The sequence below is a fragment of the Pieris napi genome, chromosome 15 (genome assembly GCF_905475465.1).
Source record: "Pieris napi chromosome 15, ilPieNapi1.2, whole genome shotgun sequence".
In the NCBI taxonomy this organism is placed as follows: Eukaryota; Metazoa; Arthropoda; class Insecta; order Lepidoptera; family Pieridae; genus Pieris; species Pieris napi.
Window position 1 is genome coordinate 12,416,808 of NC_062248.1, and position 11,894 is coordinate 12,428,701.

Genomic DNA, 11,894 nt, shown 5'->3' on the forward strand with positions numbered 1-11,894 from the left:
ATAGAAGTCATTTAAAATTTAGCGAATATACGTAGCAGTCAATCGTCTGTTTAGTTTTATTACGAATTTGTTAAAGCTATATTTAAGGAAACCACTCTTTACATATTGTTCATTCTTTAGGGAATGACTGGGCTGGTAAATGAAACTCTTAGACTTCTTGTATAAACTTGTTTAATTTCTTTATATGACCTTTCGCTAGTCAAGTACAAAGATAAGTGATGGCGCACGTCGCCCCACCTTACAATTATAATTTAAAAATGCGCCTGATATAAAACTTGCGCAATGTCGCAACACATATTATTTAATAATAATGCATTTTGTTGATTCTGTAGAAATTATTAAAAAGTCGACGGAGGTAAGAAACAAGACGAAAATCCCCATCTGCGAGTATATTAAATTGCATATTTGTACTCGTATTTTCGTCGTATTTCTTAATCTAGTTTAATGACGTTTATTTTTTTTATAATTTATTTTTCTCTTACCATTTTTTGTGCACTCTTCATTGATGTACAAACATGTTTTTTTGTAAGTGTTTGTTTCGTTAGTGTCGCAACGACGGCCATAGATACAAAATAATCACGTATTACACAGAAAAACTACAGAGTTTCTCACAGTTCATTTGCATATAATATGTTTTAAATAGAGTCTGGCTAACGAAAGTAGATACTGGATTTTTTGCAAACTTTTTATATGACAACACTAAAGTTAGTACGGTCAAAATGTCTTGATATTTTTTTATTTTAAATAAGTACATATTAGTTTTAGTTACTTTAGATAATGTTATTGTTCTTTTACAGATAGTCTTGAGATTATTAGCCAACGGTTATGAATTTAATTGAACGTTCATTATTAATTGAACGATATGATATAGCTGCATGGAGACATCGCTTTTTGCGTACCATTGCATCGAAACGTGCAGAAGGCAAGCCAATAATCTACTTAGATGAAACTTATGTCCACAAAACCTATTAGCCTAAAAATTGCAAGCATCCACTAGTAAAATAAAAATGAATGTCAAAGTATCAAAGTGAGTTGTTCCAACTTTCCTTTTTACTTTAGGGCTGCCATGCTGATATTTTTTAAATTTGCCGCGCTTTTTCAGTATCAACTTTAATTAGCCAGAAACTACAACACTACACTTTTGAAAACCGATTTATTTGCATAAATATTCCTTTATCCAAAAAGTAACTAGCCCTACCAGAGATAAAAAATCCACTGATATTGCCTAACGATTGCTTTTTATGGTGTGTATTATTACCATTAACTATATTTAATTAATTATTTTTTCGACGTGAACGCTATCGTATCATATGTCGAAGAAAGTTAAAGTTCAAAACTTACACAGAAACCACGAACAAAGCTATCGTTCTCTCAGCGGTCTCGGGATTTCAATACGTTTCAGTTTATTATTATTAGGAGGTCGTGGGACGAAGAATGCTTTTGAATTTAGGAAATATTTATTTTATAAATAGTTTTCAGGGCAAGTAGTCTCACAACTTCTGGTATTTTTTCGAGGAGTGCTTCGGAAGCGGGACTCGGGCGTGGAATAAAACCATATCGTAATAATTAAAATCTCTCGTTCTAACAAGCGATTACGTATATTTTTCGATAGACGTGTAAAAATCTAAGAGCGAGAGCGCATCCGTCGGACACGTTTCCGGACAGCTCCCGAGATCCGTATTTACAGAGCGCCGTCGGCGACGGCCGCGGGCCGCAGCTGCTCGCGCGCCTTCCGCTCCAGCCCGTGAGCCTCCGCGGCGCGAGCCACCCGCACCAGCGCCGCGTACTTGTCCTGCAGGGCGCGGACGCGAGCCGCGTGCTCCTCGGCCGCCGCCCGCGACACGCGCTTCAGCTCCACGACGCCCGCCTCGCGCGCCGCCAGCGCCGCCTCGAGCTCGTGGGCGCGCGTCGCCGCCGCCTCGCCGCGGGCGGCCGCCGACTCGGCCTCGGCCTCGGCGCGGGCCAGCGCCGCCCGCGCCGCTCTCAGCTCGCCGCTCAGCCGCTCCGCCTCCGCCGCGTGCTTCGCGTCGTCGCCCGACCCGGCCGCCGGCCGGCCTCGGCGCGCGTCGTCCTCCCCGACGGCGACCAGCTCGCGGCGCAGACGCCTCGCCCGCTCCGCGCGGCGCTCGGCGGCGAGGGTGGCGCGAGCGAGGGCCTCGACGCGGCGCGCCGTCTCGAACGCCTCGCCGCGCGTGCGCCGCAGCTCGGCGGCGTCGAGCGCCCTCTGCGCCTCGGCCTCCTCGAGCGCGGCCTCGGCGCGCAGCCTAGCGACGGTCTCGTCGGCCAGCGCGTCCTCCAGGCGGCGGTCGGGAGGCGCGAGGGTCGCGGGCGGCGGGTCGCGGGGCGGACGCGAGGCGAGCTCGTCCCGCTCCCGTTGCGAGGCGCGAAGGCGCTCGCGCAGCGCGGCGTTCTGCAGCTCGAGCATGCGCGTGCGGCGACAGCGGCCCAGGAGGCGTCGGTTGCGTTCGGCGTGCGCTTCGCGGCGCCACCTTTCGTACATGAGCTGCGCGTGAACCAGCGCGAGCTGCTCGGCGAGTTCGCCGGCGGTCGCCGACCTCCTGCCCGAGTACAGATCGGCCAGATAGGCGTCGAGGCGCTCGCCGGGCTCACCCCCTCTCTCGTCCGTCTGCGGAAACGAAAAATATAATTAAACAAACGGTCGGCGGAAACCAGCTTTCGAAACCGAAACGAGTGTCGATCGATCGCCATATTTTATTTTACTTTTTTATTTTATTCGGAGAGAATCGGTAAATATACGTTTGGTCGCACCCACTTGCGTCTGCTCGGCGTCCGGAAGCGACCGGAAGAAGTCCGCGATGAGGAACTCGTAGGGAGCCGGCCAGGTGTCCACCGTCTGCGCGGCCGCCTCCGAAGTGCGCGAGCGCCGAGCCGGCGAGCAGGACGAGGCGCGCCTCGCGGGCGGCGCCCGACGCGCCCCCTCGCGGCGGGGCGCCTTCGCGCGCGGGTCTCGCCAAGCGGGCGTTCCGCCGTCGCCCGAGTCCCACGCGGCTTCGCCGCCGGCGCGCTCCGTCAGCTCCAACACCTCGCGGTCCTCCACGTTGAGCGGCTCCGCGTCGCACGCCGCGGCCACGGCGCGACTCGGCTCCGGCCGCGGCACGGCGCCGGCCGGCGGCGGCCCCCCGCCGAACGGCACGGGCGACTCGGCGGCGCGCCTCTCGAGCGCCACGCGGGCCAGGCGCCCCGCGTACGCCTCGCCCCCGACCGGCGGCGACGTCTCTTTCCGCGGCGGCGACGGCGGCCGAGAGCGTCGACCGATCGCGCGGACGACCGCCGAGTCGTTCGGGAAGCGGAACTGGGTGCGCGCGTCCTTGGCGGGCGTGTTCTCCGGGGTCGCCTCGACGGCCGCCTCGGGGGGCTCGGCGCTCTCGGGCTCGGCCGGCAGGGGAGTGTTCGGCGCCGACTCGGCCCCGCACCTATCGGCGAGCGGAAACCAGGGTTCCGCGCCGGGCCGGAGCGCCGAGGCGGCGCGGGCGGCGTGGGCCCCCGATCCGGGCGCCGGAGAGGCGGACGCCGGCTGTCGGAGAGGCGCCGGCGCCCCCGTCGAGGGCGCGCGGTCCTCGGGCGGGTCGCGAGCGAGCAGCGAGAGACGCCGCGCCTCGACCAGCACGTCGTGGAGTTCGACGCGAGCCCACCGCGCCGGGTCGGCCTCCCGTTGCCGCGAGCCGGTGACGAGGTGCGGATGCAGTCGCACGGACCGGAGGAGCGGTGCGAGGGCGCGTTCGAAGGAGTCTCGGGCGGGCGCCGCGGCGCACTCGGCGCGTAACGTGTCGAGCAACGTGCAAGGGTGGGTCGCGTAGAGGGCGTGGAAGAGAGCGAGGCGGGCGAGCAGCAGATGGTCCCGGACGGGTTGCGGCGGCGGAGGCGACTCGAGCGCGGGAGGTCGCAGCAGCGCGTCCGCCAACTCGGGCAAGTGGGACGCGGCCAGGGCGGGTTCCGCGGGCAGCAGGGCGGCGAGCGAGAGCAGCGCGTGGAGCGACGCCAGCGGTGAACGCTCGAGGCGCGCGGCGCGCATCAGCTCGCGGGCCACCGGGTGCGTCGAGAGGCGGTGCAGCCAGGCGGGCCGTCGCGCCACCAGCGGCGCTATGGCGGCGAGGGCCTGGTGGCGGGCCGAGCGGTCGGCGCGCAGGTGGTCGACGAGCGCGTCGAGCAGGAGGCGCGCGTGGGGCTCGGGCGCGCGGGCGAGATGATCGAGGACGCGCGTGGATCCCGTGCGCGCGTGATAGTTCAAGAGGCCGCGCACGAGCCAAGGCTCCCGGATGGCCGCGAAGAGCGCCCCGACCACTTCCGGCGCGTCGCGGCCCTCCAGCAGCGCTATCACCTCGTCTGCTTCATGTGCTGTCAACATCTCCCACCACCTGACAGGAAAAACCAAAATAAATCTAACCTAGGTTAACAATAGATTAATAGGTTTTTTGGGCAGCTCATACACAGTACACACATTTTATTCAAGCCTCCGCAGCTCGGACTTTTTGTTCTCTCTCCGTCTGCGCCTACGGATTTAAAATAACACTCTTGGGGTAGAACAGACTAGAAACACATCAGTTGAGGATGACTCTCAGAAATTAATTTAATACCTCTTGTAAAACCATACTGCCTATGCAAAAGTTTATTATTATTGAAGTGTATCAGTAATTGATCAAGAATAATTTTTTCAAAAATTTTACTCAATGCAGGCAGCACAAGTACTGGTCTAAAATTTCTGGGGTCAGAAGTGCTGCCTGTTTTGAATAATGTTGTGATTTTACTCACGATCATCTGGTCTGGAAAGACTCCACAATCTATACATTCATTAAATATTATAGCTAACTCTGAACCGATAGCATTGGTTACTGATTGTAAAATGAATACAGATACACCCCAAAGATCTTATTTTTTTAATTTTAGTTGTTCAGCTATTTCTGAGCTTAATGCAGTATTAAGTTTTTTTAAAAAGTATTTGATTATTCTTTAAAATTTTTATACAACAGATAAAATCTGTAGTAGACATACACTTAATATGATGTGATGGCGATGATGATTAAGTCAGGGCACTGGTTATAGGTGCTTTTTACTTGTCCTTTTCAAAAACATCTTAAATCTGATACATGAAAATGCCTTAAGGTTTGCCACCCTATTACCATAACAATAGATTTTACATGTTTAAAATATTTGTACATATAAGAAATTATATACTTATACATGTTTACACCACTATGAAAACTACACACTATGACATTAAAGATTTTTATGTATGTGTATTTATACTCACCGATCAAATGTTCGGAGTGGTGAACCTCCGTTTATCGCAGCCGGAGGAATTTTGAGCTAATTGGTTTAACGTCAAAATTGAAAAAGAAATTTCCACCGTTTTCGCTGTTTTTAGTCGTAAAGCCAATGTGGCCGAAGAAAATTTTCAAATTATTTTTAACAGAAATGGGAGAACAAATTTCTAAGAAAATAGAAAACTTTAAAATAAAATTCTATTTTATCGCCTTTTATCCAATTTTTATTTAGTCATTTCGATTTTTTATTTCATTTTGACATCAGACATATTGTTAACATGACGGTTATTTTTTTTTCCTCTAAAGAGTAGGCCGAAGTCTTTAGACACGACTTTTTTTATTTCAGCTAATCAAAGTTCTAAATTAACAATTTTGCTTTTTTGATGGCTTTACTATCGTTGTTGGCTAACTATATACAATATACATGTCTCTAGAATACCCTCTAACCCTTAAGGCATACAGAGTACCAAAATACAATCAAGTTGTGACTACTACAGGAGAGTTGTAAGGGTTACTGACATAATACTTTGGAAATTACAATTATATTATTACTAACTTATGAAAATCTTGTAAATGAACGTGCGAAATAGTCGATATCAGAAATACACGATACACATAGGAGAGTCAGAATATGAATACCTAAAGTTTTAGAACCACTTTAAACGAGAGGCCGCATCATCTAGTTCTATACTCTATCTAGGATTTAATATATAATATATAAATATAATATTTCTTTGACGTTCATAAGTGTTCATTGTGCTACCGACATGAATAAATGATTTTTGACTGTTGACTTCTGACTTTAATATTAATAAAGTTAGCGTAGGAAGATTGCTTTTATTTTTTTGTTTCAATCTTATAAGTTATAATCATCAGAATTTTTTACACGAGTTTCAGACCCCAATCGAATAATACGTAAAAGTCCGTGTTGCATTCACGGAAAAAATAAGAGAATATATTATTTTTTACAAGATTCCTATGATGTAGTTTTTGTTATTAGGCATTTCGCTCTAAACCGGCTACTATATTAGTATACTCTTTGTTTTGTTATTACCTGTGAATAGTTATGTGACTAATGACTTATGAACATTTATAACTAACGCGTAGAAGGGCCTCATAGCCTCATAGCGGTCTTATTAAGTGGCAACTAGGTGAGGGGTACCGGGTTCGTTTCCCGGTTCTAGGGCAAGTTTTAATTTAATTTATTTGTTCTCGGCCTTTGGGAGGGTTGTGCGGTACCGGGAGAGTGCTTAAACCGTACATGGAGGGTACGGTCGAATTTCTAAGGCAAGCCGTGAGTATGCTACCTAAGAAAGGAGACTGTGAAGGTTTAGAACGTAGCAATACGTTCTAGGCCGAGGATGGCAAAATTGCAAGTGCGAATTATAAAAATATTATACTTGACGCTGGCTAATGCACAAACCGTGCCAGAGCCCAGAGCCATAAAAAAAAAAAAACTAACGCGTAATCTGTGTCAAATTTAAAAAATATTGAATACATAAAATAAATATTCAATATTCACAGTCACAACATACTATTGCTTGTAATTTAACCGTATTTTGTAAAATAATTTATTGAACTAATATTTAAATTAATAAAATATTAACATAATACGATATCATTAAGTTATTGTCTGTAGATCGATGGAGCATCAGAAAGTACTGTAATAATTCCAACCTGTTATTTTACAACAAACTAGTATCTTGTTAAATATTAAATCAAAATGTTAAGAGCAATATCTTTAATTTGTGTTGAGGGTAAAATGCTGCGTCGTAGTGATTTTGTAAAACTATTTCGTAAGTATGATCTTTAAATAATACTTTTGTTACTAACCAAAAATTTATGAATTGTTTAAAGATTAAAAACTCTCTATTAAAAACAATATTTGCTAAATTAACTAATGTAATAAAAATATTGCTAATTATAATTTTTTTATCAATCTTATACTAATACTATGAAATGAAAATCTACCGGATCATTTATAGTAATGCTGTAAAACTTTGTGCAACCCCTTTGGCACATTATAAGGCTTAATCTCGTTTTATATGTACCATTGAATATAATAATATACTTTAATGCTATTATTATTAAGCAACTAAGTTTTAATTTGAAAGATATGGTTGAGCAATGAGCTTTTTGCTCAAATTTGGTTATATTGGCAAAACTTTTGCTTGATTGATTAATAGATGGATGTGAATGCCGATTATGCTTAAAATTAGGCTGGTTTCGATGGAAGATTGATGTTGCACATCTTGTTTCCATCTGTCTCATTCTTTTCAAAATACTTTAGGGACCATTAGATTGACAAAAAGAAAGAAAGAAAGAAAGAAAAAACTTTATTATGCACAATATACAAGATATTTAGATAAAGTAAAGTGCACTGGCCCCCACACTAGGATTCCCTGTGTTGTGGGCAGCCAGTCTCTTCCTTTTGACATGAAAACAGTATTTTATGAATTATATTAATTATTTCTACACATTTATATTAAAACTATTTTTGTACAATAAGAATATTTTCAGTATCAGAATACGACAGGTTAACAAGATATCGTTTGAGGTGTTTAGTAAATGTATGTAATGTGATTTTTGAAATGTTAGTGATAATTTTGTTTTTAATGAAGTGGTTAAAGATGAAAGTAATGGCGCTTCTAAACGGGCCATGTTTTGCTGCAACACTGTGGCCGGCAACATTGCAAACAATAGCAGCCACACTATGCAATATTGCAGTAATGTCCCGGCCATATAGCCAAACATGTTTTGTATAGCCATATATGGCCGATGTTGCCCCCATGGGTGGCCGGACGATCGCTAGGCTATCGAATTCAACTGCAATATTGCACAGCCAGTTCTTGTTTCATTCATTTCACATTGTTGTTTCAGTCACTCTCTTTGTTATGCCACAGTGTATCCTTTTTTACGCGACATGAAGTTTGCTATGAGTGAAGTGTGCCTGTTGCTATATTCTGTGTTTTGCGATCAGCTGCATTTTGACGTGAAATTAAATATTAATTAAAATTCAAGACTCAAATTTTCTACAGTAGACAATTTGAGTCTAGAAATAAGTCTTGATAATAAATTATTCAAGAACTAGAATGTCAAAAGTAGTCATTTTTACGTATTAATCTAACGTCAAATACAGCTGATCGCAAAACACAGAATAAAGCACAAAACACTTCACTCAAAGCAAACGTCATGTCGCGTAGAAAAGGAAACACTATGCCATAACAAAGGGAGTGACTGAAACAACAAGAGAACTGGCTGTGCAATATTGCAGTTGAATTCGATAGCCTAGCGATCGTCCAGCCACCCATCGGGGCAACATCGACAATATGTGGCTATACAAAACATGTTTGGCTATATGGCCGGGACATTACTGCAATATTGCATAGTGTGGCTGCTATTGTTTGCAATGTTGCCGGCCACAGTGTTGCAGCCATCAATTGCAGCAAAACATGGCCCGTTTAGACGCGCCATAAGAGTAAGATAGAATTGACATCACTAATTGTCAACTTTTTCCAAGTCATTGAACAAAATTTCACATATATATTTATGTATTTCATTTGGCAGGTACACAATGTTCAGTTCACTCAAGTTTAAAGTCTGACCCGGTAAGTAAAGTCAACAAAAAATTTTGTCATTGTAAAGTGTTTTATTGATTTGTTAATAATTATTATTGTAGATTGAATTTTTGTTACAAGCCTACGAGGAAATTGAAGAAATATAGAACGGTATTTGAAGCCATTAATAATGTTTAAATAAGAAATAATACATTTTTAGATCGATAAGGTCTGTTCTCTTGAATATTTTCAACTTCAGACAGTAGTCAGCGGTGTGGGTGTAAAGAACGTGAGACCGGGGACAGAAGATGTTTCACACTCCCCACCCCCTCCGCCGCCGCCGCCTCCTCCACCGCGCTCGCGCCGCGCCTTCACCCTCATCACGGCCGTCACTTTCACAGCCTCCCTCGCTGGAGTGAGTCACTTTATTATATTAGAGTACTTATTCTATAAATTGCCTTTTTCATTTCCTTTTAAAGTCATGTTTATAATTCACAGATTTATTTGTATCGGAAGAGAACGCAAGATAAAGAAGATGCCGTGTCACTTACGAGTGCAGGTCAGTCCAAAAGATAAACGTGAACGAAGTCGAGTCGTTTAATAAAATAAAAATAAGAATAAAAAATAAAAAAATGCCTTTTTCTTCGTTCTCGCGTTCAGAAGCCGGCGAGTCGGAAGCGCGGACGTCATGTTCTCCGGAGCGCGGCGACGGGCTGCCGGCGCACGCGCAGTTCCTCCTCGTGGGCGGCGGCACGGCCGCCTTCGCCGCCATGCGCGCCGTTCGCAGCGCTCGTCCCGACGCGCAGGTGCTGCTCGTGTCGCCCGAGCGGGTGCCGCCGTACATGCGCCCGCCGCTCACCAAGGAGATATGGCGCGAGCCCGACCTCGCCGAGCGCGCGCTGTCTCCCGAACTTCTCACCTTCCGCCAGTGGAACGGCAGACGGCGATCCCTCCTCTACGAGCCGCTCGCCTTCTACACGCCGCCGGAGCGCCTCCGCGACGCGGCGCCCGGCGCCGGCCTCGCTCTGGGCTGGCGGGTCGTCGCCCTCGACCCCGCCGAACGGTCCGCCGTGCTAGAGAGCGCCGCCGGAGAGCGCGCCAAACTCACCTACGACGAGTGCCTGGTGGCGAGCGGCGGCCGGCCGAAGCGGATCGGCGCGCTGCGGGACGTCGCCGCCGCCGGACTGTCCCTCGCTCTCGGCTCCGTGGACGACGTCGCGGCGCTCGCGCGAGTCCTCGACGGCGGCCGGCGCACGGTGGCTGTGATCGGCGGCGGGACGCCGGGCGCCGAGCTGGCGGCCGCGCTGGCCGACCGCGCCCGAGTCGTGCACGTGTACCGCGAGAGCGCGCCGCTGGAGACGTCGCTGCCGCCGAACCTCGCGGCCGAGGCGGCGCGCGCGCTGGCGGCGCTCGGCGTGGAGGCCGCGCCCGGCCTGGAGATCGTCGGCGCGACGGCGTCGGGCGGCCGAGTGCGCCTGACGACGGCCGACGGCGGCGCGCTCGAGGTGGACGCGGTGGTCGAGTGCGCGGGCACCGAGCCCGACGTGGAACGCCTGGCGGGCGCCTCTCGACTCGAGACGCATCCGAAGCTCGGCGGCCTCGTGGTGAACGCGGAGCTGGCGGCGCGGTCGGGCCTCTGGGCGGCCGGCGACTCGGCCTGCTTCTACGACGAGGTCCTGGGCCGTCGGCGCCTCGACCGCCACGATCACGCGGTGGCTTCGGGCCGCCTCGCCGGCGAGAACATGGCGAGCGAGGGCCGGCCGCGCGCCTACGGACACCAGAGCATGTTCTGGAGCGACCTCGGCCCCGAGCTCGGATACGAGGTGACGCTCGGGAGACGCGATGGCCCGTCTCGCGGTTAGGCCGACGGCTTATCGAGGTTCAATTTTCAGGCGATAGGTGAAATAGATTCGAAGCTGCCGACCGTCGCGGTGTTCTGCGAGGACGCCGTGCGCGAAGCGAAGGAGGCGGCGACGGCGGCGGACGGGGTGGCGACGGACGAGGCGGCGGCGCGAGCGGACGGCGGCGTGCGGTACGAGCGCGGCGTGGTGTTCTACCTCCGCGAGAGCCGCGTCGTGGGCGTCCTCCTGTGGAACCTCTTCAACAGAATGCACCTCGCGCGACAGGTTCTGGCGCGGGGCGAATTCGAAGACTTGTTTGAGGTGGCGAAGTTGTTCGCGTTGCACGAGGAAGACTAGAAATAATATTTTTAATCTGTATATAATTAATATAATAGTTACTTATTAAAATGGCTTCCTTCGAACTTAACTACAGTTTGTTATTTTCCAATTCCCGACGATTCCCTCACGGGTGGCTTCTCTCCTACGATATGACAAAGAAGATTACAAAGTCAAAGTCAAATCGTTTATTTTTGGCACTTTTGAACGTCAAACAAAATACAAAGAAGATCCTAGTTGCCCCTTCCAAAAGGTAGTTTCGTGTGGAGAAGAATGGGCAAGAAACTCCACACTTACTCTTTTAAAATAGGTTTACAATATTTTGTTTACATTTGTTAAATAATTATATGTGAAGACAATGTACTCGTAGAATAAACTACTATACTAAAAAAGTTAGTATACATGTTCCTCACATATTTACAAATATCGAAACCGTAGAATATTTGTATTAAAGAGTAATAAAAATAAAAAATAAACACAATAAAACAGTGTGTTATGATTACACATTCGAAAGAAAGACCGCTAACGCATATACATAGTCATTTCGTATTACTAATAGAACAGCATTAAAAAAAAGTAGAAGATGAAGAGACGGCGAGAAAAGACAATTTTAGTTTTAATTATCTAATACCTCACCACAATGTTTCTTAATGAGTAAGGAGGGGTATTCCAAAGAATGCAGGAGTTAGGAAATAGCGGAAATTAGTCAGGCTGAGTCAGTCCGAAGGATGTTTAAGAAATTACATATTTTGACTTTGGCAAGTCAATACATTTATGAGAATATTTTGTATGTGCGGAAAAATATAGATATATGTTTTTAAAAAGAAAGTAGCTTCCATAATTATAGTAGGTACCTACTCGTAATGAAAACAAAATTA

The 11,894-nt window shown here is 47.8% G+C and overlaps 2 protein-coding genes across 20 annotated transcripts; one reads left to right on the forward strand and one right to left on the reverse strand.

Moving 5' to 3' along the window:
* Positions 1 to 1,560: 1,560 nt before the first annotated feature.
* On the reverse strand, positions 1,561 to 5,616 carry LOC125056801 (hamartin). Its single transcript, XM_047660088.1, has 3 exons — positions 5,270 to 5,616; positions 2,774 to 4,376; positions 1,561 to 2,626 (listed from the first exon to the last, which is right to left on the reverse strand). Exons 2-3 carry the CDS (start codon positions 4,364 to 4,366, stop codon positions 1,682 to 1,684), a joined length of 2,538 nt encoding a protein of 845 aa, XP_047516044.1. The 5' UTR covers positions 4,367 to 4,376; positions 5,270 to 5,616; the 3' UTR covers positions 1,561 to 1,681.
* A 510-nt stretch (positions 5,617 to 6,126) lies between these two features.
* LOC125056651 (putative apoptosis-inducing factor 1, mitochondrial) lies at positions 6,127 to 11,107 on the forward strand. Of its 19 annotated transcripts, none has more exons than XM_047659886.1 (7): positions 6,554 to 6,576; positions 8,850 to 8,890; positions 8,962 to 9,010; positions 9,099 to 9,254; positions 9,319 to 9,398; positions 9,500 to 10,662; positions 10,732 to 11,107. In XM_047659886.1, the coding sequence occupies exons 4-7, from the start codon at positions 9,148 to 9,150 to the stop codon at positions 11,035 to 11,037; spliced, it is 1,656 nt and encodes a 551-aa protein (XP_047515842.1). In that variant the 5' UTR covers positions 6,554 to 6,576; positions 8,850 to 8,890; positions 8,962 to 9,010; positions 9,099 to 9,147; the 3' UTR covers positions 11,038 to 11,107. The 19 variants fall into 19 exon arrangements, with proteins under 19 accessions (XP_047515844.1, XP_047515846.1, XP_047515837.1 ...); XM_047659871.1 differs by lacking the exon at positions 6,554 to 6,576 and adding an exon at positions 6,583 to 7,078 and having other exon boundaries at positions 8,981 to 9,010; positions 9,338 to 9,398; XM_047659884.1 differs by lacking the exon at positions 6,554 to 6,576 and adding an exon at positions 7,011 to 7,078.
* The last annotated feature ends 787 nt before the right edge of the window (positions 11,108 to 11,894 follow it).

Coding starts and splice junctions, on each gene's coding strand:
- LOC125056801 (XM_047660088.1), bottom strand. CDS start 4,366: ATGTTGACAGCACATGAAGCAGACGAGGTGATAGCGCTGCTGGAGGGC. Junction 2,627..2,773: donor CGGACGCCGAGCAGACGCAA/GTGGGTGCGACC, acceptor TCGTTTCCGCAG/ACGGACGAGAGAGGGGGTGA.
- LOC125056651 (XM_047659871.1), top strand. CDS start 7,006: ATGTTAAGAGCAATATCTTTAATTTGTGTTGAGGGTAAAATGCTGCGT. Junction 7,079..8,849: donor TGATTTTGTAAAACTATTTC/GTAAGTATGATC, acceptor TTCATTTGGCAG/GTACACAATGTTCAGTTCAC. Junction 9,399..9,499: donor CGTGTCACTTACGAGTGCAG/GTCAGTCCAAAA, acceptor TCTCGCGTTCAG/AAGCCGGCGAGTCGGAAGCG.